Consider the following 27,779-nt stretch of genomic DNA (forward strand, 5'->3'; position numbering starts at 1 on the left):
TCTTTTTTATAACATTCAAATCATTTTTAATATAAAATGATAAGTTTGCTCAAACCATTTACTAGTTGCTAGTTGCATGGTGGAGCACTGCATAGCTTTATGTGCATTCTTGAGTTTTTTGACAAAACTTCACAAAATCGTTGCTGATGTGTTGAGGCATTCTCAATTATCTTAGACTAGAATGAATCCTATAGCACATCTCTAGCAAGTTCTCAGCCATCTTCCATGTGAGTCAGTACGGAAGAGGCTCAGAAGGATGGCAAGGTTAGATGAAGACAGATGAAAAAGAAAAAGATCATTTGAGAAGAGACGATGAGGAGAAAGAGGTATGATGAGAGAGAGGTGTGATAAGAGAGCGAGGTGGAATGAGAGAAAGAGGTGGGATGAGAGAAAGAGAGAGATGTGATGAGAGAGAGAGAGAGGTGTGATGAGAGAGAGAGAGGTGTGATGAGAGAGAGAGGTGTGATGAGAGAGAGAGGTGTGATGAGAGAGAGAGGTGTGATGAGAGAGAGAGGTGGGATGAGAGAGGTGTGATGAGAGAGAGAGGTGTGATGAGAGAGAGAGAGGTGGGATGAGAAAGGTGTGATGAGAGAGAGAGGTGTGATGAGAGAGAGATAGGTGTGATGAGAGAGAGAGGTGGGGTGAGAGAGATAGGTGTGATGAGAGAGAGAGGTGTGATGAGAGAGAGATAGGTGTGATGAGAGAGGTGTGATGAGAGAGGTGTGATGAGAGAGGTGTGATGAGAGAGGTGTGATGAGAGAGGTGTGATGAGAGAGAGAGGTGTGGTGACAAAGAGGTGTGATGACAAAAAGGCGTGTGATGAGAGAGAGAGGTGTGTGATGAGAAAGAGAGGTGTGTGATGAGAGAGAGAGGTGGGATGAGAGAGAGAGAGAGATGTGATGAGAGAGAGAGATGTGATGAGAGAGAGAGAAGTGTGATGAGAGAGAGAGAAGTGTGATGAGAGAGAGAAGTGTGATGAGAGAGAGAAGTGTGATGAGAGAGAGAGGTGTGATGAGAGAGAGAGCTGTGATGAGAGAGAGAGAGGTGTGATGAGAGAGAGAGGTGTGATGACAAAGAGGTGTGATGAGGGGAAGAAAGTGTGAAAGGGCTGTTCTAATGTAAAACAAATGTATTCTCAGTGATAATTCACAAAAGGTAAGCTGTAGTAAATGTGAATACGACCTTTTAGATATTTTAGTATAAACTTACGTTATGACAAATGAGACAAGTGAAACTAAGACGACAAGCAGATCAAGGAGATTGAAGGCGCTTCTGCAGAATGCTCCCTTGTGCAGGAACACACCATATGCTATAATCTAAAATTATAGAATGCCACACAAATATTTTTTCATTCATTCATCAAAATAGGTACACATGAAAACTGTACAGCAAATATACAGTAATCGACAGCAAAAAGTCATGTGGCAAGGTCTCGTGTATCCCTGTTTACACAAGCCCGTAAACAATAGAGCAAGCTAAAATAAGAATCATCCATAGGCTACAGCCATCATCAATATGGTGATTGCAAGCTGTTGTAGATTGAATGTGGATCGATGTGTACATGTGACATGCACTCACATGTACTTGTGACATGCACTCACATGTGCTTGTGACATGCACTCACATGTACTTGTGACATGCACTCACATGTGCTTGTGACATGCACTCACATGTACTTGTGACATGCACTCACATGTACTTGTGACATGCACTCACATGTGCTTGTGACATGCTCTCACATGTACACCTAAATCTTTTCTTACCTTGATTAAAATTTCTATGGTGAAAACACTGGTGAATATATAATCAAAATAGTTGAGAATCTTGTTGCGCGGAGCGTCCGTTTTTATAGGATCCTCAGCAGCTAACATGGCACTGCTTATAAGAATGCAGGCTAAAATAAAGTTTCCAAAGTAGGAGTGGTTGCAAATTTTCCAGCAGATCACTCTGAGTCTGTTAGTAGATGAAAATATAAACATAGAGGAATCCTTTGGCACGGGCTTCTTTTCTGTTGGCATGTTTATTTCCGAGAGTCGCCGTGGACGCGCCGTAGGTGTTGTAGTTGTTTGATTGTCCTCATCCTCATCCAGGTCTTCATCATCTTCATCATCTAAAAAGTGATCGATCCGTATTCTTTCATGACACTACATAATGATGCACGATGCAACTGTATCATCCCTGCATGATAGAACTTTAACTACCAATTTTTTGCTTCAGAAAACAGTTCTTTTGCCGCAAGATCTGAGGGAAAGGAATATGCCAATCTTTTCACAGATAAAACAAATGAGCTAACAAGTGAGATGATCTCTAAAAGCAATCGAGTACCTGTTCATTTTTATCAAATAGACTCTCCTGTGAGACAATTTTATTTTTATAGAACTTGAGTGCAATAGTGAGTTAGACTGTGAAATTAACATGTCGGCCTTGATTTATTCATCTCTATTTAAAATTGACAAAATTAATTGTTACCGCATGAAATAGATTACACTCCTTATGTTACTATATTTATATCTGTTTATGTCAAAAAGTACTGTTGTTGAATGAGCATTTGAGTTCTTCTACAGAGGCTTTCATTCAAGCGTATTCACTGACAACACGGGGTAGAAACCAAACATAGTTTCTGTGCAAAATCAGTCGAACAAATACCAATAGGAACATTAGCAGTCTGCACATAAATTAAATCAAACTTTAAAAGAGATCGGCAAGGAACTACCTCTCACTTTTAGCTGTTTCGCATTGCTTGAGTTTAAGTTATTAGCACTGAGTGCTAGCGGTCATAGCGCATAGCTAAAGTATGTCATAGCGCATAGCTAAAGTATGTCATAGCGCATAGCTAAAGTATGTCATAGTGCATAGCTAAAGTATGTCAATAATACGTACTTTGGTGCTCTACTAAATCGGTCTATTGAATAGCACAAACTAACAAGGTTAACAACTATGTATAACAAACACAGAGTATGACAACTATAACAAACTCAGAGTATGACAACTATAACAAACACAGAGTATGACAACTATAACAAACTCAGAGTATAACATTAACAACTATTAGCAAACTCAGAGTATAACAACTATAACAAACACAGAGTATGACAACTATAACAAACTCAGAGTATGACAACTATAACAAACTCAGAGTATAACATTAACAACTATAACAAACTCAGATATATTTAGACATTTATAGTGGTAAGTTGGCAAACTGTGAAGATGAGGTTCTAGAACTCACCTTCGGCAGAACCCGTGTCCTTTTCACTAATAACTTCTAACCTCACGTGTTGATCACTTACTACTCCCTCTTCACGTCCGCCCCTAAATTAACAAGAACTTTGGCTATACGCAGCCAGATACAAAAGAACAGGCAAAGAAAAACAAGTTGTTAATCAAGGAGTACTCAACAGTTCTCAAATGCCTGGTAGCAACTAATCACACTTCCTTTTGAGTATTCGCTACTAGCTGATGTAAGTTGGCTTAATTGGCAAGTCAAATGCTAGCGTTGGCTCTAAGAGAAGTCCTGCAGGTTCAACCTGACATAGTGTCTTATAGAATTGCGCAATAAAGCTGATAGAAAAGATGTTAAAACTTACGGACGTAGTATCGATTTAGCAGGTCTAGCCTCACTTCCTGTTTCACTGTTGCCATCATCCATATTAATTTTAATAGTTTCATCATCATACTCATCTGTAGCTTCACCCGCTTGATCAAACTCAACTATCTCATCCTACAACAAGAGCACAGATCATGGTCACTTCTCATCTTCTCATCTGATTGACTAAACATCCCAACAGCATTCAAAGGCTGCTCCAAATGATCTTCTTTTATGCAATAAGAAAGTATACCTAAGGTGGCAGTGTATCAGAAAAAGGTGCCTGACGAGCTTAAGCATAATGCTTTGGTTGTAATTGATTCGTATTTGAACTGAGCAATTACAATCGAAATTGCAAGTCACCTGAGGTGATTGGGTCTGCGATCGAATAATTTTTTGTCGTTCTCTTGCTTCTTCCTCTTCGATATCCTTGTCGGTCAGGTCCTGAGCATCAGCCAAGTTGTCAACAGCGATAGCCAAGAAGACATTGAGTAGAATATAGTTACCGATAATAAACAGGATGACAAAGAAGAGAACAGGTATAGTACCAAGAAGAGTACCGATACCGCCATAAGCTCGAATACCTGTGTACATCACTTCATTCCAATCCTCACCCGTGAGTATCTGCAGAAACATACCACATGCTTAGCATTGATCAAGAATTAACGTGAACCCAGAAAGAAGAAACCTTCAGACTGAAATCTACATACCTGAAAGACTGTGAAAAGAGCCTGCCAGAATGAATCAAAATTGCTTCTAGGGACATCCTCATATCTGTCGTACGTAAACTTGCCTCCAAACAGCTGCATGCCAAGCAGAGCGAATATAACGATGAAGAGGAAGAGAAGAAGCAGAAGACTGGCTATTGATCTCATTGAATTGAGAAGAGAGGCTACGAGGTTCCTTAAAGAGGTCCAATGTCTACAACAAGCGCATGACTGCTACCTCACCTGTTGTGCTGCAGAATTTCCCCTGCCGATGTAAACCTATTTGAGCGAAAAACATGCATGCTCCAAATGAATGATAAGACAAACTGTTGTTATAGGAAAGTCTTGTGGGAGTGCTAACTCTTCTCACATGAACCCTTTTGTGGTGCGAATTTATGAGCGTGATTGAATGACACAAAAATAGTTTTTTTGGCAATGCACAGCATTGAGAAGTGAAACAGAGGAAAATATTTCAGAGGGTTTGTTCAGCAAATTGTTTAAAATCTTGGATTAAAAATACATAATTGATAAAACTTTGGTATCGCAAAACCAAAGTTTTTAAAATTTTCATGTGAGCTTATGTTTGCTCTCCTTGCGCAATAGAATAACAAGGAGTACAATTGGCAACCAAAAAATAGAAAATTGGTGAAAACAAGAAAAGGCGCAGACCATGATAAAACAACGAGATTAAGCCATGTGGTAGCGCTATGGGCTCCATAAAAAGTGCAGAGTATAAAATAAACTCACCTGGTGACCTTGAAGACCCGGAGCAGTCTTGCACACCTTAGCACCGAGACACCGATAGCAGGAAAAATATTTGCAAAGACGAGGGTTCTTTCCACTATCGAGCATATGACTACGAAGCAGTCATATCTGTTGAAAAGAGACAGGAAGTAGGCACGTAGACCCATGCTGTACATCTTGAGTATCATTTCGAGAGTAAATAGTAAGATGAAGGTGATATTGGCGTACTCTGCAAGAGAAATAAGAAAAAGATTTACAGTTGAGTTAGGCAAACTCCCTTCAAGAAAAATAAGCCTAATTGTTTCTTGCTTCCTGACGTTATCAGAGAGGTTTGAATGGACACTAAGCAAAAGGTTCAGGAATAAAAAAAATGTGGCAAAATAAGATGGTTCTTAGACTTGCCTCACTCCCTTTGTAGTGAATTAAAATACAAGTGAAATTTTGCTATAGGAGTATCTGAAAGTTGAGAACAATACCGGCGTAAGACAATTGTTCTTAATAAAATATGGCTAAAGTTACTCTAGACAACCAGCAGAGGTAAAGAGCGAATATGGGTGAGAATACGAGTGAGGATTCGGGTGAGAATAGGTGTGAGAATAGGGGTGAGGATAAGGGTGAGAATACGGGTGAGAATACGAGGGAGAATACGGGTGAGAAGACGGGTGAGCACATAGCTGGGGAGTATCTGGGAAAGTATTTGGAAGAGCTTCTGGAAGAGCATTTGGAAGAGCTTCTGGAAGAGCATTTGAAAGAGCATCAGGGGAGCATCTGGTCGTGTAAATAGAGTATATGAGTGAAAAAGGCAGAAGAGAGAGTAGGAGCAGGGGGTCAAACACTAGGCCTTACCCTGAAATACCTCGAGCCACTCCTGCTGATTATAATGTTCTGTACTAAGGATGACTGTGTTCAGGAAGACTAGCACTATAATTAGCCAATAGAATATCTGAGACTTGACCATCTTCCGGCATTTTCTTTTACAGCGTTTGTTGAATTTGGCGAGTCTCTGCTTGTAATGCAATCTGTCAAGCAAGCAACGATGGCTGATTAGAAGGTTCTGGAGACAAATGCTTCGCTTTAGCTGTATCTAGATATAGTGAGCATTAACACAGCACAAAATACAAACATCGCAAGGCTGAAGGGCCATAACATGGTTTTTGTAACTTAGACAATAGCTATAACGCTATAGTATGAACAAAATAGCCCAGCATCACCAGACTTGGTCACATGATATCATCAGAGTATAAAAAGATTTTTGAAAGTAACTCCTTCTTACCCTTTTTCTTTAGTAAGCACTAGTGTTAAAAATATTGCCGAAGAAATGAATATGGCTCAGCAAAGAGATTATGATCCAGCAACAGAGAGCCCATATCCATTGTGAAACACTTTTAAGTTGCAGACGTAGCAAGACAGACACTTACATTAGTCTCTGGAACCTTCCTTGCGCTCTTGACGCGGCCTCTTCATTCTCCCCTCCTACATTCTCATCTCCTATGGCGTCTGCAACATAAGCTAAAACAGTCAAAACAATAGTGGCAAACACTTGTCAGGCATGACTGGTAGAGCAGACTGGTAGTTCTATTCCAACTTGCTAAATTACAAGGTGTTCTCCTACCGATAACACAACATTAGAGTCTGTGACTCCCTTCTATAATCCCTGAAGTAACTACATGTATATGACTAGAGAGATATACATGTATGTTGAAAAATTTAGGTGGTTGCCATAAGCAACGCTCGGCAAAAACCTCCTTTCACTAAAGCAAAGGAAGCACCGGCTGGCTTTATTCTCTTGCATTCATCAAACAATATAGAACACTTTTCATACCTCCCTTGCTAAAGGTTAAACTTATAATACATCTATGATTCTATAAACACTCTAAATAAAATATAACAAAAATAATTATTAATACGTTATATAAATACTTGTACATAAATAGTTGTAAATAAACTAAGAGGCATAGATAGACAATAGACCGATATGCATAGATCGACTTGCATAGACATCCATATTCAACTTGCCAAAGACTGCGTGACATAAAAAGACCTGCATAAAGTATTGTTCATTGAATGATTAACAAACATAGACGAAGCACAAACAAAGAATACAAGGAAACAAATGTCAAGGCCTGTTACGGTTTGTAACAGAGAATTTGAGTTCTAGTCAAGTCTCCGCTCACCCTCATCATTGCCATCATTCTCCTCCTCCAGATCCTCTGAAACAGATAAACATCCCATAATGCAGACATAACACAGGCATGAAATGGATGGACTATGTAGAAAGCTGTAGAACACAACAGTCTTAGCTCAAAGCTCTTGAACCAAGAACATATGTTTAGGTTTCTCACAAATTTTTAGATTTCCAGGATATTAATTAAGCTGGTAAAGCCTTTCTTTCATAACATTCCCTTGCAGTATCGAGAGTTGATCATTTGCTACACACAGTCGCACTGCATCAAGGCTAAATCTGTGTCTCCTTCAGTCTGCTGACTCCTCAAAACCTTAGCTAACCTCTATATCATGAACTTCTTACACATCCCAAGCATTATTACTGTCAAGGCAATCAAACTAGGAGATGTTACAACGACAAAGTCTAGGCCTACATATTTGTTTCGTCTCATTAAAGAACAGACAACTTCAATTAGCGGTTGTTTCTATTATCAAGTCATTTTATGATGAAAAAGACATGCAAAGAACTTGTGAGATCAATATTAAAACCCGTAGCCAAACCCACCAGCTTGAAGAATCCAGTCTAAATATCCACTCAGATCTTCCTCAAGTTGCTTCTTTTCTCTCAACTTTTGAAACTCTCCACGTTTTCTCGCATTTTCTCTCTCTTTGGAGAATTCACTACAAGATTCAACAGCAGGTAAGCATTGGAAAGGGTGATTTAGTCAAAAACAGCCAGAGTGGTTTGCTAGGTTTACGCAGTAATAACACGCAAAATAAAAAAAAGGACAACTCACCCACTCAACACACCGAGTACGAGATTCAATACAAAGAATGAGCCAATGATGATAAGGCTAACAAAATACAACCAGGGCCAGCCTCCTCCCAGAGCATCATTCATCTACAAATAGAATGCATCACTGAAGCATAAAAAAGAGGTCGCAAAAGCTCATCCTGTTTCGGAAGCTGCATATCAACCTGGTCATTGCTAAACTCATTGTTCAAGCTAATGTCGTACTGCGTATAAATAAAAACAATTGGATGCCAGATGGGATTCGAAATAAGCTCCTGCGGGACTGGCATATCCTGAGGCTGTCATAGCGGACAGTCGTGGAGTATATGTAGAATGTACATGTAAGCAAACACCGTTAGAGTCAGCTATCTACTAGAAGAAACAGACTATGGATTCCACTCACATAGTATAATATTTGAGTCCAGCCTTCCATGGTGATGCACTGGAATACTGTGAGTATTGCTAGACCGATATGGTCAAAGTTTGTGATACCATAATTGGGTCCTACCCACGCTGTGGCCTCGGGACCATCATCACAATATGAATTAGGGGTGTTTGAGCAATTGTAGCCTGTAGCCCCTCCCTTAGAGTTACAAGGTGTTGGCTCGGTGATCTCCTCTGAAACAGAATATAAAAGTTAAACAGGACCGTATTTCACAGGTGTTGAAAAACTGATAATCACCTCACCATGGCTAAGTTGCTACATATAAACTCTCAGCTGCGAGTAAGGCTGTTAGATAGGGCGAATTAACTCACTGGTTTCAAGGTCTCGGCAAGTGCTATGAAGAGCACCCATAAAAAGCTCAAGGCCAACGATAGCATAGATGATGATAACAAAGCATACTAGGAGGCCGATGTGAAGCAGGGGCACCATCGCCCTGAATATGGAGTTCATGACCACCTGAAGACCTGCAACATACCAAATATAAGTGCGCATATTTTTCATAGAAGAATCCATTTTCTGACCAAAATATTAGGATGATTACGTCTGGCAGTAACACGTCTATTTAGCAATTTATTTTTTGTTAACAGGATAAGCTATTTCTTTCTCATTCCACCCACTGGCACAGCTAGAATGGTACTTAAACCAGTCTGGCAAAATAAATAACATTTTTACAAGATGTTTAGCAAAGAACTACATAAATTAAGTCTCTCTGTCTCTCTGACCAGCTGACCAACTTGATGAGGAGTAAAGAGAATCTGATTAACCAAAATAGCTACATGACCTCATGACCTCTGGTAACAAGTTCTGTGGCCTGCAGCTACTTTTATATCGCACTAAAAACCTACAGTAGCCACTTTGTAGACTAGAACAGATAAACATAATTTGGAATGTTGCATTAATATAATAATGATATAATATTTAAAGTTTAACAAACAAAACTCATTCATATGCTTTATAGTATTTGCTTCTAGAAGTGACAGTTATATAAATGACAAGTAGGCAAGGTTGCTCCAACAAGCAACCGAATCAAACTTGTTTTAATCCCCATTGAAGACCGACTTTCTATTAGCTGAAAGAAATACTGACTCAAATGGAGCTACTATAAACACAATACAAGACAAGTAAGATATGCTGACCTACAGTGCCAAGTGTCAAAGGTTCATGGTAAAATTGCTCAGCCAATCACACGACTAACTAAACTTTAAGAGCTGACTGCATCAAGAAAGAACCGCTAGCGAGCAAACCCTAAGTGCTCCATGTACAAATGTACCCTAACGGAGTTACAGCCCAAATCCCTTCCGACCAACATGTCAGTCATAAGTTGAAACTCGGTGTACACATTCGAGGCACATACTCAAGGACATATGATGGTGGGTGAAAATCCAGCTCAAATGTTTTGTTTGTGGCCTCGTTATAAAACATTCTCATCATATGCAAAATATTCGACACTCTTTGATTGTTATACTTAATAATAAGCTAATAATGATAGATTATAAGTAAAGGTCAAGGGTCAAGGTAATGAAGTCAGGTGTTTTTATCGCTCTACCTTCAAACCTACTCATTACTGAACCCGCCCTTCCACTTGTGTTTTTCCTTTGTGTAACAATAAACCTTTTTTTACTGGTTGTTACTTTATTGATGTATTTTGTTACAAAATTATTTAGTTTTTTTACATACATTTTTCCTATTACAATGGTTTTAATGCTACATGTATGTGTAATTACTTGTAGAATTAATTCTGGTGTCTTAGTAGGTTATCCAAGCTATGAAATGAACTACAGTGTATTTTAATGAGGATATCTGCTCCAACGTGTGAAGCTGAAAAGATCAACCTCTTATGTAGAGGTTTTAGTGATATTTCCTTGATTCTATGATGATGCTGTCAGCTGTTCATATTTACAGGGACAAACTAACTGAACAGCACCGTGATGACAACTAGCGGTTAGGCAAACTAGGCTAGTTATGACTAAAGGTTTGCTCATGTTGACGACTTCATACGTAAAGCGTATGAAAGTACTGGGGTTCTACTGCACCTGTCACCTGACGTTGTAGATCTAAGAGCAAATTATTGCTCGATGTTTTATTGTACAAAAACTAGTCAAGGACTTACTTGGTACTCCTGAGACAAGGCGTAGTGGTCGGAGTACCCTGAACGCTCGAAGAGATTTAATATCAAACCCACCAAGATTGAGGAATTCTAGGATGGTACTGAGCATCCTGCAATATAAGAGGGAAGGGGTAAGGGAGGCCGCCCAGCAACACCAATATTCTATGATATTAAAACTTTAGGCAGCAATATATGTTATTCACCTAAATTAAATCATGCTTCAAAGAGCTACCCGTATTTATATTTAGCATTGGAATAGCTTTAGCATTTAAGGCTAAATGTTGATAAGGAAATGACTGTAGCACACACTGAGGGTTGAAAAGGAGATGACTGTAATACATACTAATAGTTGAAAAAGGAGATGACTGTAATACATACTAATAGTTGAAAAGGAGATGGCTGTAACACATACTAATAGTTGAAAAGGAGATGACTGTAATGCATACTAATAGTTGAAAAGGAGATGACTGTAATACATACTGTTAGTTGAAAAGGAGATGACTGTAACACATACTAATAGTTGAAAAGGAGATGACTGTAACACATACTAAGAGTTTGTAGTTTATGAAAAACTTCATTTTAACTAAAGCAAAACAATTTCTGAGAAGGTCAGCATACAAGCCTACTAGAAGGTTTGTTGCTATGCTTTTTAACCTTCATCTTAGACTACTAAATAAAGGTAGAGTGACATATGTTATGATTGGATATCCTCCGTGCATATTGACCAATTAATTCAGGTCTATTTCATCAGCATTGTAAACATTAAACTATTTAGCACTAAAACACCTTTACAGTACTAGTACTCCTCTACAGTACTAATACTCCTCTAAAAGTACTAATACTCCTCTACAGTACTAATACTCCTCTACAGTACTAATACTCCTCTACAGTACTAATACTCCTCTACAGTACTAATACTCCTCTACAGTACTAATACTCCTCTACAGTACGAATACTCCTCTACAGTACTGATCCTCCTCTACCGTACTATTACATGTACTCCTCTACAGTTCTGATCCTCCTCTACAGTACTAATACTCCTCTACAGTACTAATACTCCTCTACAGTACTAATACTCCTCTACAGTACTAATACTCCTCTACAGTACTAATACTCCTCTACAGTACTAATACACCTCTACAGTACTAATACTCCTCTAAAAGTACTAATACTCCTCTACAGTACTAATACTCCTCTACAGTACTAATACTCCTCTCCAGTACTAATACTCCTCTCCAGTACTAATACTCCTCTACAGTACTAATACTCCTCTACAGTACTAATACTCCTCTACAGTACTAATACTCCTCTACAGTACTAATACTCCTCTACAGTACTAATACACCTCTACAGTACTAATACTCCTCTAAAAGTACTAATACTCCTCTACAGTACTAATACTCCTCTACAGTACTAATACTCCTCTCCAGTACTAATACTCCTCTCCAGTACTAATACTCCTCTACAGTGCTAATACTCCTCTACAGTACTAATACCCCTCTACAGTACTAATACTCCTCTACAGTACTGATACTCCTCTAACAGTACTAATACTCCTCAAATATTTTAGAGAGGAGTGAACTGGCGCTAAGGAGAGCAGCAAGTTGTTCTCCAACCAGAGGCATATCACAAAGTTATGTAAATTAAAGGAAATGTGTAAGCGCTGGTGTCATAGAAAAGATCTGAAGGCAATGAAAATACATTCATTAAGTGCATTTGGTTTGTTGGTTCACAGATTTCAAACGGCTAGCTGCTTTCTACACATTCGACTTTATTTTGTGATCGTTATTAGTTTTGTAAGCGCCTTTTCAATCGATTTCAATATTTATAAATTTATTAATTGTCACATACTTTCCATGGCATGAGCTTGACATGTGTATAAATAAAGTGTTGAGAGAAGAATCTCAAAATGGATGTCTGCATAAAATTATATTATTTTTATCATACACGGTTAAGCTAATTGCGAAATCAGTGGGCTACTTTTTGCCCTTAGATTAGTTGGCCCCGATATGTGACTTGAGGGCTAATCTATGCTTTTCTTTAATCTCCAGCCACAAACAGCTCCAAATGTTACCCCTTCTGGTTACTACAAATCATATGAATTCTAGCAAGGAGTTATCTGCTCATGACAATTATTAGCCATACACTTATATACTGTAATTATATTGTAATTATTGTTATTACAGCTCAAGTCCTCATTATTAGCAACTGTAATTATAAAGCTTATTTAAAATTCTATTGAATTGCAGTGAGAACACTATTAATTAGTAGCTGATATGAAAAGACTATCAAAATCAGTTCATAAAAACAATCGCAACTGACAGAAAAACACCGATACGTTCTGATAAAACCTACTAAAATTTTGTACGAGTTCATCCTTAATTAAAGGCAACAGTATATATGCGTCAAGGCAGATTATAGAAAGCACATCTAAAAGTATTTTTAACATACTGTACATTAAATTAGATATAAACTTATTATTATATGAAGTTTGAAAAATTACTATGTCTTCTTTAATGTGCTATATATACAAATATACAAATATACAAATTCCCGGTGGTGCCTGGATAATAAAAAGTCTTTGCACAAAAATTTTTTTTAACATACAACAATAGTCACCATTCTAGCTTTCAAACTTCATATTATGATAAAAATGTTTTGTACAGTTAAAAAAAATTAAGAGAAAAAATTAAACAACTGTAAAGGTGTTTAAATGTGAAATAATTAGACAGTAATTTCTAGATAATCTGTTTTGCTACAATGATTACAATGAAAAATAATTGGATACTGATACAATTAATACAAACTGAAAAAACAAAATAAAAATAATGAATGTGTTGAATTAATAATAGTGATTACTATATAGCAGTGTATGTATAAAAAGGTTACTGTTGCAGCAGAGGCTCGTTGTATTCAAAGTTTTGATGGACCATAATGGTCCATCAAAACTTTGATGGACAGTTGTTCGTAAACAGTATCATTTGATACTGTTTACGAACATAAAAATGAGATATCGAACTGTCTTTATCTAGTACTTTGTCTGACCGAGCGGAAAGAGCATTTAGAGGAAATTCCTACTCAAGATAATACAATTGTCCATGTGAAAAGTATTAGCCTTTACAAATTTAGCGATCGATCCTTTAAAAAAACCAGAAATAGGAAAGTAATGACACATTTAAAATTGAAACAGTACATTTAAAAATTACAAATTAAAAATATAGTTAATGGTAAAAAAATTAGCTTTTAAAAAAAATAACAAATGCAAAAGGTAATATTAATTAATAATAAAAAGGGCACATTTGGTGTGTGCAATCGTGAAAAGAATATACAGTATACTAGATGCTCCTATAACGTAAATTCCAGATAACGTAAAAACTTTATGTGAAATTTTGCATCTGACTATATAAAAAATTCCATGTAAGGTAAAGTGTCAAATCGGGCGAGTTTTCAATAAAATGTCAGATTACCTCGCCGAACTTGCGGAAGAAAAAACGCCGTGCATATAGCATTATATCTATTACCGGTACATATAATTTTCGCGACATTCTAGTTCGTCGTAATTGATCATTAAATGTGTCGACAAAAAGGAGAATAGGATGGCTGCACAATTGTTTGTAAATACAAAGGCGATCGATTGGTGCAGATGTTACAGCGTCGGTCTACCAATCTGAATGTCATGAGTTGGAGTATTGTCAAAAGTTATATTTTATCCAACCTTGACCCCTGAATACAGAAAGACGACAAACAGGTAGAACTGCTTTTTATAGTAAAAAGAATGTGGTTTTGCCTTATTGTAGACGGACAAAAAATTTGTTATTAGTTTTACTTTGCAGAATAGAATTCGCTGTTCAGAGAAATAAGCAAATTGTTGTAAATGAGCATCGAAAATGTGGAGTCCCCGTCAACTTATTGTAAAATTACTGCAATCATGGTCTAGAAAACCAGGGAGATTGATTATAAAAAGGAGAAAAGTTGTCGATGCAAACCAATAATATTGCAGTTACGGTACAGCCTACAAATTAGAAGATTTAAGTTTCTCCTTTTTGCATGGCCAAAGGGGTAAGTTTGGAAAGATCTTGGAACGGATTAGGCAATTTACATATATTTTACAGTTCTTATAATGTAAATTCCCTATAACATAAACGTTCCTGGAACGGATTATTTACATTGTAGGAGCGCCTACTGTATATAATAAGACCGATGGAAATGAAAAGAATGACTTAGCTTGTATTGTTACACGCGCTTGTGAGTAGAATTGTGATTTGAATGTCGCGAGTTCAAATTCAGTATGAAGGTGATTTTCCATCGCTATAACCAGTTATTGCTATACATGTAACTGGGCAGACGACAGGCAAACCATGAAATATATACACCGGTATTGCTATAACTGGGCAGACGACAGACAGACCATGAGATTTATACACCGGTATTGCTATAACTGGGCAGACGACAAACAAACCATGTGATATATACACCGGTAGTGCTATAACTGGGCAGACGACAGACAGACAGACCATGAGATGTATACACCGGTATTGCTATAACTGGGCAGACGACAGACAGACCATGAGATTTATACACCGGTATTGCTATAACTGGGCAGACGACAGACAAACCATGTGATATATACACCGACCGGTATTGCTATAACTGGGCAGACGACAGACAGACCATGAGATATATACACCGATATTGCTATAACTGGGCAGATGACAGACAGACCATGAGATATATACACCGGTATTGCTATAACTGGGAGGACGACAGACAGACCATGAGATATATACACCGGTATTGCTATAACTGGGAGGACGACAGACAGACCATGAGATATATACAGCGGTATTGCTATAATTGGGAGGACGACAGACAGACCATGAGATACATACACCAATAGTGCTATAATTGGGCAGACGACAGACAGACCATGAGATATATACACCGGTATTGCTATAACTGGGAGGACGACAGACAGACCATGAGATACATACACCAATAGTGCTATAATTGGGCAGACGACAGACAGACCATGAGATATATACACCGGTATTGCTATAACTGGGCAGACGACAGACAGACCATGAGATATATACACCGGTATTGCTATAACTGGGCAGACGACAGACAGACCATGAGATATATACACCAATAGTGCTATAATTGGGCAGACGACAGACAGACCATGAGATATATACACCGGTATTGCTATAACTGGGAAGACGACAGACAGACCATGAGATATATACACCAATAGTGCTATAATTGGGCAGACGACAGACAGACCATGAGATATATACACCAATAGTGCTATAACTGGGCAGACGACAGACAGACCATGAGATATATACACCGGTATTGCTATAATTGGGCAGACGACAGACAGACCATGAGATATATACACCAATAGTGCTATAACTGGGAGGACGACAGACAGACCATGAGATATATACACCAATAGTGCTATAATTGGGCAGACGACAGACAGACCATGAGATATATACACCGGTATTAAAAGTAGGCTGCTATAAAATGGCTTTTAAAGAGAGAGATAGACATGTGAATCCGAGTGAATCTGGTTAGAATGAATATATAGAAAACATAAAGTTGAGCATCCTGATGGTTTCTGGTATACAGGTAATAATATTGTCACCTAAGCATAAGGCATATCAATCCCTAGTGTTACACGCTACGAATTTTGGTCACATTTTTCATTTTCGTAGCGTGTAAATGGTTTCAAACGTCGCATTTTTAATTCTTCGAAGCGATTCAAACCTCTGGTTCAAGGGGGGTACTTATGAAAACATCGTATTAACAACGAAGAACTGTGTATGATGTAAACATCAATATTTGTATTATTGCATAAATCTTTGTGGACGGAGGTTGAATTTTCATCGTCTATATTGGTGACGTCTTTACAGCGCCTCTGCGCAGCTCTGTTTTCAATGCACATGTTTTAAAAATATTATTTCGGAAATGAAAAAATATTAACTCCAAATTTGAAAGAAAAGGTTCTTACACGTTTTGATAGTGACATTTGGCTGTAGCTAGAAGTGCAACAGGCTAATATAAAAAACGCCGAGTTGTGCGACAATTTCTTCGTGGCATGCAAAAACTCATCAGCTACGAACAATTGGGAGTTGTGCGACCACTCCTGCGTATCACGTAAATACAGCCTCCTCAGTCCTACGATCAAAACCACAACTTCGAAGCTCAAAAATTTGTAGCATGTAACACTAGTGCATGATAAGCCATCGACTGATAATCACCTGTGATCATAAACTAATGACCTCTGACCTCTGTTGTAAGTTAGCTATCAGTGTAATAAAACCAACAAGAACATTTCATACCTGTGCCGCTTTTAAAAATTTAAAAGTTACTCGCTTTATCTACATTAGTAGGCACTATAATTAAATTCAGCTTAATTTAGTCATCAACAACTGACAAAATATATGTATGTTATCTGCTATATGTAGTTTGCTTTCAGAAGTTTGTGAGATTGTGACTAAAGTGCGACTGAAGCTAAACAGTTGTGACTAAAGTCACAACTGTGTGATATAAGAAAAGAGAAGTACCATGACATGTCCAACAAATAAATGACAATCCAGATAAATTTGACATTTTGTCTCCATGTCTATGCACCTACATACCTACATACATTTTAAGCTGAATATAAGTAAAAGAATATCAACTGTAAAAATTTTGACACTAATGTTGTCTCTTGCTTTCAGCATTTTACTGATGTCTGTTCTGAGACAAGACATCAGAAGTCTGTCCTGAGACAAGACATCAGAAGTCTGTTCTGAGACAAGACACCAGATGTCTGTCCTGAGAAGACATCTGATATCCATCCTGAGACAAGACATCTGATGTCTGTCCTGAGACAAGACATCAGATGTCTGTCCTGAGACAAAACATCAGATGTGGTTTGGCAAAAACAGAACATCTGAAAATTTACGTAGAAAAAAGGGAAATCATAACCCAGATGTGCAACTTACCCGATGAGCACTATGACAAAGTCTAGAACATTCCAGCCGCTACGTAGATAGGCCCCGGGATGGGCTATAAATCCATAGGCTATTATTTTCATTATACACTCTAAGGTGAAGACCACAAGAAAGAAGTATTCAAGCATCTCCTGTAAACATAGAAAGATCATACCAGTATAAGCAAAAAGCATGGTAGCAACAGTGAAGGAGTTCCTGTGGGTAATACATGTACATGTATGTCACAAGCGACACTTTACCTGCGCTTAGTTGTAACATTGACTATGTTGTGTGTGGACAGTTAAAACAATAGGCTGACAGCAACACTCACACTACCATGTTCGCTATCCACACTACTATGTTCTCTACCCATGTTAATCCTTCATATCCTGTAATGAAGATAACTTCCACTCCAACCTTGAACCTAGACAAAGTATCACTGGTCCGCATAATACAGGCAGCTAGAAGAGCTTTGCATTAGCTCGGCAAACACTTGAAGCGCATAAGCTCGCTAGCTCAGTATCTGGAACTTGTTTATGCTCTGTGGCGTCATTAGTCTTTGATGGGCTGTCAGTACAACTTTCTTTAAACCAGAAAAAATGGGGCAAAGAAGAAGAGGAGGAAAGTGAATACCGTTGAAAACAGCATAAGTTTTGGCAAGACTACTGTTAATAAGAGGGCTGGCTTAGAGAGCTGATCTGATGAGTAGTCACTAGTTCAAACTACTCAATATAGACCATCAATATAGATCATCAATATAGATCAACAATATAAACCATCAATATAGATCATCAATATAGATCATCAATATAGATCGTTCAAACGGAATGATCGAAAAATGGGTTGAGTTTAAAATTTTCTCGCGTGTTCAAAGATGAGTGAGATAATTTTTACAGATCTTGGCATGCCTTAATAACACAGAAGAATTTGATATGTCTGTTGATATGTCTGTTGATATGTCTGTTGATATGTCTGTTGATATGTCTGTAGTTGCTAAGAAACAACGTTGATAAAGTCGTAAAATAACCAACTCGCTTTTTAAAATAGATGAGCATTCAAGTTGAATTTTAAAGAGTTAAACAGAAAATACATGTATTGAAAAGCTCATAGCAGATTGTCATGATCGGTACGTCCTGATTATATTACTATTATATAACCTATCTTCATCTTATAACGCTACCAAAAATAGAAAAATAGAAATCACTGCCCTAAAACTATTACAAACAGATATAGTGTTGTGGCGTCTGGTTTACCCTTTAGCGAGTTGTTTTAGCATTTGTTTTGCTGATTTTATTTCATATGCATACTTGTTTACCCCGGCAGCTACCTTCACTCTGATCGTCAGCCAGCCAATGACGTGATTTCGAATCGATTGACTGGCCTAAAGCGCAGATCAGTCTGATTTAACTCGTTCTAGCGTGTATAATTTATGTATGATTAATGCAAGAAGCAATTTGGCCTAGGTTCGCTCTCTGGCAATATCCTGGTTCTTGATTTACAGATTAGAGAGGTAACTTTAGCGCACCTTGAGCCAGGTTCCTATTCGTAATTAACCACTCTTACGACATGCCAATGGTCAAGTTTTGCTATTTACTGCGGCCACAGATATCATCCATTTCAAGACCAACCAAATACATTACAGGGAATTGTGGGAATGGATGCCAATGCTGTAGTTATCCCCATAATGCATTTAGTTGGTCGTGAAGTGGATGATATTCGTGGCCATGTAAAGATTTCCCAAAGCAGACAACCAATACATTTCTAAAAACTCAAAAAGTTTCAGATAATAAGGTGTAATTAAATAGACCAGGTGTTGCACTGCCAAACAGGAAGAACAGATGTTCAGGCAGCGCTACATGGTGTGAGACAGTTGGTCCTCGTGCAGTCATCAAGCTTGGCGTGTTGAAATCTAGGCAAGCAATATATTGCAACGTTAGCACGCTGCCTAGCCTGTTTTGACAAACTGTTGTTTTTGCGGAGTTGTTTCCCCGCCGAGCGGGCGAGCAACACAACAGCTTGTCACAAGACGTACTGCACCTGATGCATCAGCTGCACTTATAGGGAGTTGTTCTCTTCCGCCTATGCGGCTTGGTTGCGATGTTATGTCGGTCGCTCCATTGGTAATCATAACGAATTTCGCGCAAAAATTTATGTAGAAAAAATAAGATTACAACGTATAACCAGCGAGCAGTCTCTGCGGTAAACTTTAGTAGAACTTGAGAACTTAGGCAACAACAGCGCCTAAACATGTCGTTATTTGTGCGCTCAGTCAGTTTTATTTCTATTTTTGTATCAGTCAGTTTTATTTGTTCTTATGGATTTTATTTTCAATTTATTTTATTCTTAGATTCTACTAATGCTTACAACAGAAACTGGTCTTTGATTAAACGTTGTAATCTTATTTTTTTCTACATAAATTTTTGCACGAAATCCGTTATGATTACCAATGGAGCGACCGCCATAACATCGCAGCCAAGCAGCATAGATGGAAGAGAACAACTCCCTTTCAGTGCAGCTGATACATCAAGTGCAGTACGTCTTGTGACAAGCTGTTGTGTTGCTTGCCCGCTCGGCGGGGGGAACAACTTCGCAAAAACAACAGTTTGTCAAGACAAGCTACACGCTGCCCAACTCATCTGAGTGAATGAGAGCCTTCCCTTGTCTCAAGACCTCTCAGGTAAAGTGTTTCAGCTAGTCACTAACTAATCTAGGTTGCTAGATTTGTTAGGTTTCGACTAGGGATGGCATTTGTTGTTTGAAAAGGTGATATCGACTATCGTTGGAGTTGTCCCACCGATAGCGATAGTATCGAATTATCCATGAGCAGACAGAGTTCACCGATAGTTATCGAGTGACTTGGCAGCTGGTAAAGCTATCGAATTATCGTGCCTGAAAAGATCGAGGATTGTGGGAAGGAATAGGAAAAGGTGTTGGGGTTATTAGAGCGTTCAAGTTATCAGAGCACTGTCACAAGTTCATGTATTTATTAGTAGATAAATGTACATATACAAACTATATATAAATCAAACGCATTGATGGCTTGTTGCAAATTAAAAGGCTTCTAATGTAAAGTTTAAAAAATTTTCATCAGAAAGTATAGACTTTTCTATCATTTGTGATTGGTTTGTTGTTTGAAGTTATGTGATTGCCAGGACGTTTTCAGATTAAAATTAGCCAAACTTGATCGCTGTTGAAATGCTCAGAAGAAAAGACATCTTTTTTTAGCGTTTCAACCAATGATATACAGCCCCCAGGAATGATATACAGGGGACTGTATATCATTGTTTTAACCAAGATAAAGTTTGCCGATTTTTCTTTAAGTTTATTCGAAGGTTAGCTCACTTTTCTTAGCTTTCGGACCAGGGCCATCGCTAAGCGGATTATTGGCAAAATTTGATTTTCGCAAACCTTTAGAAAAGTCGTTAACGAAAATATTTTGCCGATGATGGTAATAACGACGTCTAATAACTAATAAAAGTTGAGGTTTGTCTCTATGGCTTGGAATAAAGTGATATTCTAAAGCGATAACAACCGTCGTAGTAGCCGTTGGGCAAAAAACTGTTCGAGTTAACCAAGGTGAGGTCGAGTTATCTAAAGCAATTAATCATTGCATGGGAACGGACCAAACAAATCTGTTCGAGTTAACCATGTGTTGGAGCTATCCGAGTGCGATAACTATCGAGTTATATTATTTTTTATTATTCGATAATGATATATTTGTTTCGGATGTTTCGATAGGGTAAAAATAGGCAACATATTCATATCAAGAAAGACAACTATCGTCTATCGAAATCGACTATCGAGCTATCGTGCATCCCTAGTTTCGACAAAAGCTACTGAACAAAGGAGACAACTACTCTTTTATTAGAGTAACAACGGGAGCTCGTGTTTACTGTTTACAATAGAGACAGCGGGAGTCAAAAGCTGAAATGCTGGTAGCCGTCAGGCATTCTGGTACGCATAAACAACTATAGCGCGAGGCCAACAGGTGCCTTTTGGGAGATGCTTGAAATATATTTTTACCCAAGAAAGAGTTGCACGCACCGGACAGCCTATGCGCTATTGATCTCAAAAGATAAAATCATTTGGAGAAGTCATAATTAAAGAGAATTTATTGTTATTAGGTAAATGATCGGGTATTTTATGAAACCACTAGGTTAGCACGCATGATCAGCAGGAAAAGTAATCATTTTTCTGAAGAGGCAAAGTGGAAAAGTATGTTTATCATAGAGAATGAGGCCGGGTTTATAAGTGGTGAATTTAGATGTGGTAGCAAGTCATTTCCCTGTAAAGAAAAGGTGTAGAGGGGCTGGAGGCACTACCCCACAGTACCTTGGCTTCTATGCGAAATTACAAGCCAAGAGCTAGTGGTACACAAGTATTTGATAGGTTAAAGGGCTCCTGAGGGAACAGGCATGCCATTAACTGCCTGCCTCAGAACCCACTAATAGCGCTGATCAACAAGCAGGCACCGTAATAGGTTGAAAGACTGGAGGCAACGAAGTAACGGCCCTGCATCGTGAGCGGCGGAAGCCTCCAGCAACATGTCGCTCATAGCTAGACAGTGTTGCGAGAGCTGCTATATCATTATAAACAGGCCAGCAAGCTAATCATAGAATCATCACTATAGCCACTTGCATCTAATGATCTTGGATTTGTGACTAACGAAGGGGAGGGTGCTTATACAAGGCATATCTGTCAGCAGTTTTATGACCTCGAAAATGTTCTAAAAGTACCTTAATGCATAGTAAAGTAAACTCATGTCAATTGCGTATGTGATATATACTGGCAGGTCATCTGCGTGCTGTTGGGCCGAGGTGATTTTCCGCTGTTAGTAACCAATTGTATATTCTCCTACTCATGCTATCATTTGACTCACTACTATTTTTGCTCTTTTTTATAGAAACTAGAGATGCCAAGCATTCTTAATCACCGTTGGCTATCAATATCCAATTCCATTGGCTATTACTAGAAGTAAACAAATCCCTCATGTAAACAGGTAAATTGCATGTCAAATTACACTGCAATTTTTTCTTAAATTTCTATCAAAAACTTGAATGTGTTAATTGCGTTTCAAATATTCTATAACGTACATGCCTGATAGTCGAGACTTTCTAGTGTCCCACTAGCTAAGGCGTGGATTATCATAGGTCATCATGTGGAATACTTCAACCCGATTATAATAGACATTTGTAATGTAATCAACTAGCAGCTTTTAAAGAAATGCAAACAATGCCTCACAGACTTCCCTTATTTCTATCCTGCTAAGGAGCGACAACTTCCCATCCTATGTAAGAGAAGAGAGCTGGCAAAGGAGAGCATCATGCATTTTTAGGTCAGTTTGAGTTATGCATGTAAAAATAATACAGAACATAAAATCGCTGAAAAAGAATGGTAACAACCAGGATATGAGTTAGGTTGCGGAATGTGCACCGCTGCCGAACAACAAGTCAACAGGTTTACGATGCTGACGCAGGAATAGTAACTGTTGAAGAGAATGTGGAACAATGAACTGAACTTGAGAGACAACCTATTTATATCACAACTAGTGATAAAGCTCCTAGTTAAGACCACTAGAAATCAAGCAACAGATAAAACAGTGCAAGACAGCGTTAACAGAGCTATATTTACTCTGCAAGAGTGGTCAAACGAGAATGCTGGTAAATGTAGCTTGGCTCACCACAATGCGATCCTAAACTATAAGACCCCTCTGTACCTAGACAAAAGAGACAGTAGTTTTTAAACGGGTACGTTTACAATCAATTTTTATTTCAAATGACCAGGAACAGAGACAGATGAAGGGAGATGATTGATACCATCGCTATATGGAGCACCCAAAACAATAGATCTCAGGCGATCAACACTATTAGTAAAATCTTACAGGTAGTACCTCTTGTGAATAACAGCAGTTGTCAACACAATTAGTAATAAATTATTAACACCGTTAACGCAGTATGTTGTGGGTTGTACTCTTTGGCATGATCTCTGTACAAAAATAAAATTTCATATAGAATTGCTATTTTCACTGCCTGTGACAAACTGCTCAAGTACAAACTAATGTCTGACTGTTCCTTAGATATTAAACATTGAAATACAATTTTTTTCTAGCTGTATGGCCAGACTTGTGCTGAGTTATTCCCACATTCTGAATTCTCTGCGCTACACGGATTTATATACTCCGACCTATATTTTATATACTATATTTTTAGCCGTTGTTTGAATCCAACAGCAAATCTGATGCCGGGAGCGACACGAGTATTATCCAAGGACTACAATGTTTTAACGTTATATGAAGAGCTGTGCTCTGAGTTACTTAAAATATTTTATAAAATTATGTCAGTAATTTACTGTAAATGCGATAGCCATTGACAATAAGTTTTCATTAAAGCTGATGTATGCCAATGCTAGCACTGTGAAGCTGTAGCCGAATAAATTGCCTACTAGAAAGAGGAGATAATCAGTTGTACGTTACAAGCAAAAACTGCCTTACAAACTAAATAGCAGGGAGAACTCGAGTTTTCACTTCTTACAGCGGTCGGCTCGCTTGTGGAGCGCTTAAAAAGTTCTTTTTAAATGGGGTGCTCAGTCTAACCACAAATAAATCTTTTATTCAGTGTAAAAACCTAGCACACCTTTCTGATCATACCAAAAATAGGTCACATTCGAGTACTAATCAAATGCAACTATTGTTGTGAATAAATGTACAGAGTTGTGTGGCAATCCTAGCCTGCTGCTGCACTCATAACATATTTTGAATATCTCTTACAACACAAACATCATGTTGTAAGAGAATAACTAAAATCTGAACAGATAATATACATGAGGTTCAGAAGTGCATAAAACAAAATATTTTTGCTATTAGGTCCATGAGAGCTATACGCCTATGAGAGTTAGATCCCCATGAGAGCTACACACCAAGGCCACACCACATTGCCTCCCATCTAACATATACATTCATTTACTTCGTAAAAGATGATGTTTTAGTGAAAACATTGTATATTTCTTTTTTTCAAATAGGATTAACAGCAACTGCACTCTGACTGAAATAGGGTTTTCAAAATGGATTCAAACTTCACAGAATAATATGATATGCAAGTTTTCAGTTACAAGTATGACACACACACGTTTTTAAATATAAGTACATCTTGCAATAAAAGTTTAACGAGCCCAGCCATCAATTAAAATCTTGGATGTTATTGTTCCTTTCATGAAAAAACTAAAATTTCATTTTGGTAGTAAAAATAGCTTAGATAATAAAATTATTATTTGTTACTCAATTTAGTGTAATTATAACGACATCTATGCTAGGAGTAAATATAAAGCAAATATAAGTATAAATATAAGCTAAATAAATGTAGGCCTAAGTAAATATAAAGCGAATTCGCGGGCATTACTACTGCAGCTGTTGACACTAGTACTAGTGTGACTAGGACTAGTACTAGTCCCACTAGTACTATTACTAGTGTGACTAGGACTAGTACTAGTGTGACTAGGACTAGTACTAGTGGTGAGTGCTAGCGAATTCACGTGTGTAAAGCTGCGTTCACAACAGCCGAATTGTAAACCGAGTTTTTGTAGCCAATCACTGAACGATTTTATGGGATCTATCGCAAAACTTTTTTGTTCACACTAGGCCGAGTTTAAACCGAGAGTGGGCGATTTTGCCAGTTTATATTTGCAGGGACAGATAACTTTGGTTGATATATTTTTAGCGGGTCATGTTTTGCATTTTTTTTACTGTTTTCTACGATGTTTCTAGTGGGCGTTTTTAGCAAGTTTACTAACATTTTTTGCACTGCCCAGCTCATCACTAATAATGCATAACTATTGGGAGGGCGATCTTTGCTAGCATCATCTTAGCTCATCACTCACTAATAATGCATAACTATAGGGAGGGCGATCTTTTGCTAGCATCATCCCAGCTCATCACTAATAATGGATATAACTATAGGGAGGTCGATCTTGCTGACATAATACGCTGCAACTATTATAGCAACGACATGGTAATTTAAGCAGATGCTTCAATTACCATGTCGTTGCTATAATAGTTGAACCTGGAACCCTATAATAATTGATAGCGCCTATCAGGGTAGCTAACAACAGAATTTTCATTCGTGAGTGAAGCTATAACAAAAGCGCCCATGAATGTAAAGACAAATATGGTTTCAACTTTAAATGACAATTTGTGACTTACTGTGAAATTGATTTCATTGGCTACTCCAACTGAAAATAAGTTTAGAATCGGCCATCGATTGGGTACTGCCCAATAAAATTTCTCTCTGGACAAAATTGGTCTCGGGCTCGTTTGCTCTGTTCACACGATGCGATTCGCGGTCAGTGGGAAAATCGGCTAAAGATCAGCCTGTGTGAACGCAGCTTAAAGCTGGTTCACACTATATCGCCGTAATCCGACGTTGATGCCACAATACTTCGGTGATTGTCGATGATAACCATGTTCACACTATCCCAAGCCCATCCGCATCAGGAAATACTCCGTGACATAGTTTTTTCATTTATCTTTTCAAATTTCGACGAAGAAACCTCTTTTTTTTCGCGTGTTGGAATCAAAAACTAGTCCCACAGCGACTATCATAAACGGATATGAATAAATAACCCTATTCATTATCGTGAATTACCGTCACTGAAGGGCCGTCACGCGAATTACCGTCACTGAAGGGCTGCCGTTGATGCTCGGCGAAGTATCAGAAAAGTTTGACAGCTGCAAACTTTCCAGACGCGTCCACGATGCTTCGTCGATGCCATCGGTCCACGGTTCACATAATTGACAATTAACGCCGAAAGGAGAACGCTGACTAACGGCGATATAATGTGAACCAGCCTTCAAAGTGTGCTTCATTACTTTGCCTACCGATTTGTTTTGATTGGCCAACATATTCTCAGAGAATATGTTTCGAAATAAAACCCGAATTGAACCGTAAGAATGCAGCTTGACAAAGACATATACTATATAACACTATTGCAAATAAAATTCGTTTTTAGAATAAAAATTATTAAAAATCCAGGCTACATGCATATTTCAAACGCCGTAAAAACATGATTTTTATTAATGTAAAAGAAAGGATTTTGTTTCAGTCAGACGCCACCAGTGTACGTCGGAAAGCATTCGTTGCTAATCTGACACCATGACTAGCATAGTGTATATTTCCCAATATACGTCACAATGTATATTTTTTAACCTCCTCTTGAGCCTTGAGCAGTGCAGCGTATTATTAACAAACTCAACATTACGAAATAGGCAGGAATCTGTCACAATTCCTACGCCAAACAAAAAACAACGCAAAACTACAACCTGGATTTTACCAGAAGTACATAGAAACGGTAAATTACTTAATTGTGATAACCACAGGTGTCCTTTAGTGGGATATTGCCGAAGCCGAGGCCGGGCCGTAGTCTACACACCCAAAAAAACAACAAAAGTCCACGTAGTTATGAGAAAAAACAAAAGTATCCATTCAAATATCTCACCAATCCGATGAGCAGTACACACAAAAACTAAACCAATCGACAGCACCACCCATCATGTCAAAATAATCCAAGTTTCAAATCATGTCTTGTACAACTCACCTTATGGTTTCTCAAAACTTTTCCCCAAGTCCCTATTAATTTGAGACTGTCCGATTACTGTTTTCTAAATGGTCGCTGCTAGCCTAGCGTAGCGTCCTGCTTCAACACCTCAGTAACTATCGGGGAAACGTTCGGGAGCACTCAGCGATGCCCCGATAGTTACTGAGGTGTTGAAGCAGGACGCTAGGCTAGGCTAGCAGCGACCATTTAGAAAACAGTAATCGGACAGTCTCAAATTAATAGGGACTTGGAGACAAGTTTTGAGAAACCATAAGGTTAGTTGTACAAGACATGACTTGAAACTTGGATTATTTTGACATGATGGGTGGTGCTGTCGATTGGTTTAGTTTTTGTGTGTGCTGTTCATGGGATTGGTGAGATATTTTGATGGATACATCTGTTTTCGCTCATAACTACATGGACCTTTGTTGTTTTTTGTGTGTGTAGACTACGGCCCGGCCTCGGCAATATCCCGCTAAAGGAAACCTGTGGTGATAACAGTGATGAATAATTATGAAAGTTGTCAAATGTACTTCATAACTGAGAACTAGTTATAGGCATAAAAAACCGAAGCATTTGACTTTGACCTTTCTGCTGAGAGAAACAGACGAAATCCTCAGCATAGCAAAGCTTGCAACCCAACAGCTTCAGTGATACTCTATTTGG

General features: G+C 38.2%; 1 protein-coding gene across 2 annotated transcripts in view; it reads right to left on the reverse strand.

Moving 5' to 3' along the window:
* The window catches only part of LOC137391961 (muscle calcium channel subunit alpha-1-like), a 60,240-nt gene that overhangs the window by 26,418 nt on the left and 6,043 nt on the right, over nucleotides 1–27,779 (reverse strand). For both annotated transcript variants that reach the window (XM_068078538.1, XM_068078537.1), the window contains exons 2-17: nucleotides 17,541–17,680; nucleotides 10,549–10,655; nucleotides 8,750–8,902; nucleotides 8,397–8,611; nucleotides 7,998–8,101; nucleotides 7,766–7,881; nucleotides 7,212–7,247; nucleotides 6,456–6,534; nucleotides 5,884–6,056; nucleotides 5,041–5,266; nucleotides 4,297–4,507; nucleotides 3,950–4,210; nucleotides 3,588–3,721; nucleotides 3,230–3,312; nucleotides 1,764–2,110; nucleotides 1,210–1,316 (exon numbers count right to left, since the gene is read on the reverse strand). In XM_068078538.1, the coding sequence (XP_067934639.1) occupies nucleotides 1,210–1,316; nucleotides 1,764–2,110; nucleotides 3,230–3,312; nucleotides 3,588–3,721; nucleotides 3,950–4,210; nucleotides 4,297–4,507; nucleotides 5,041–5,266; nucleotides 5,884–6,056; nucleotides 6,456–6,534; nucleotides 7,212–7,247; nucleotides 7,766–7,881; nucleotides 7,998–8,101; nucleotides 8,397–8,611; nucleotides 8,750–8,902; nucleotides 10,549–10,655; nucleotides 17,541–17,677 (2,489 nt within the window). In that variant the 5' untranslated portion in view covers nucleotides 17,678–17,680. The remainder of the gene's footprint in view (nucleotides 1–1,209; nucleotides 1,317–1,763; nucleotides 2,111–3,229; nucleotides 3,313–3,587; nucleotides 3,722–3,949; nucleotides 4,211–4,296; nucleotides 4,508–5,040; nucleotides 5,267–5,883; nucleotides 6,057–6,455; nucleotides 6,535–7,211; nucleotides 7,248–7,765; nucleotides 7,882–7,997; nucleotides 8,102–8,396; nucleotides 8,612–8,749; nucleotides 8,903–10,548; nucleotides 10,656–17,540; nucleotides 17,681–27,779) is intronic.

The sequence above is a fragment of the Watersipora subatra genome, chromosome 3 (assembly GCF_963576615.1).
Source record: "Watersipora subatra chromosome 3, tzWatSuba1.1, whole genome shotgun sequence".
NCBI lineage: Eukaryota > Metazoa > Bryozoa > Gymnolaemata > Cheilostomatida > Watersiporidae > Watersipora > Watersipora subatra.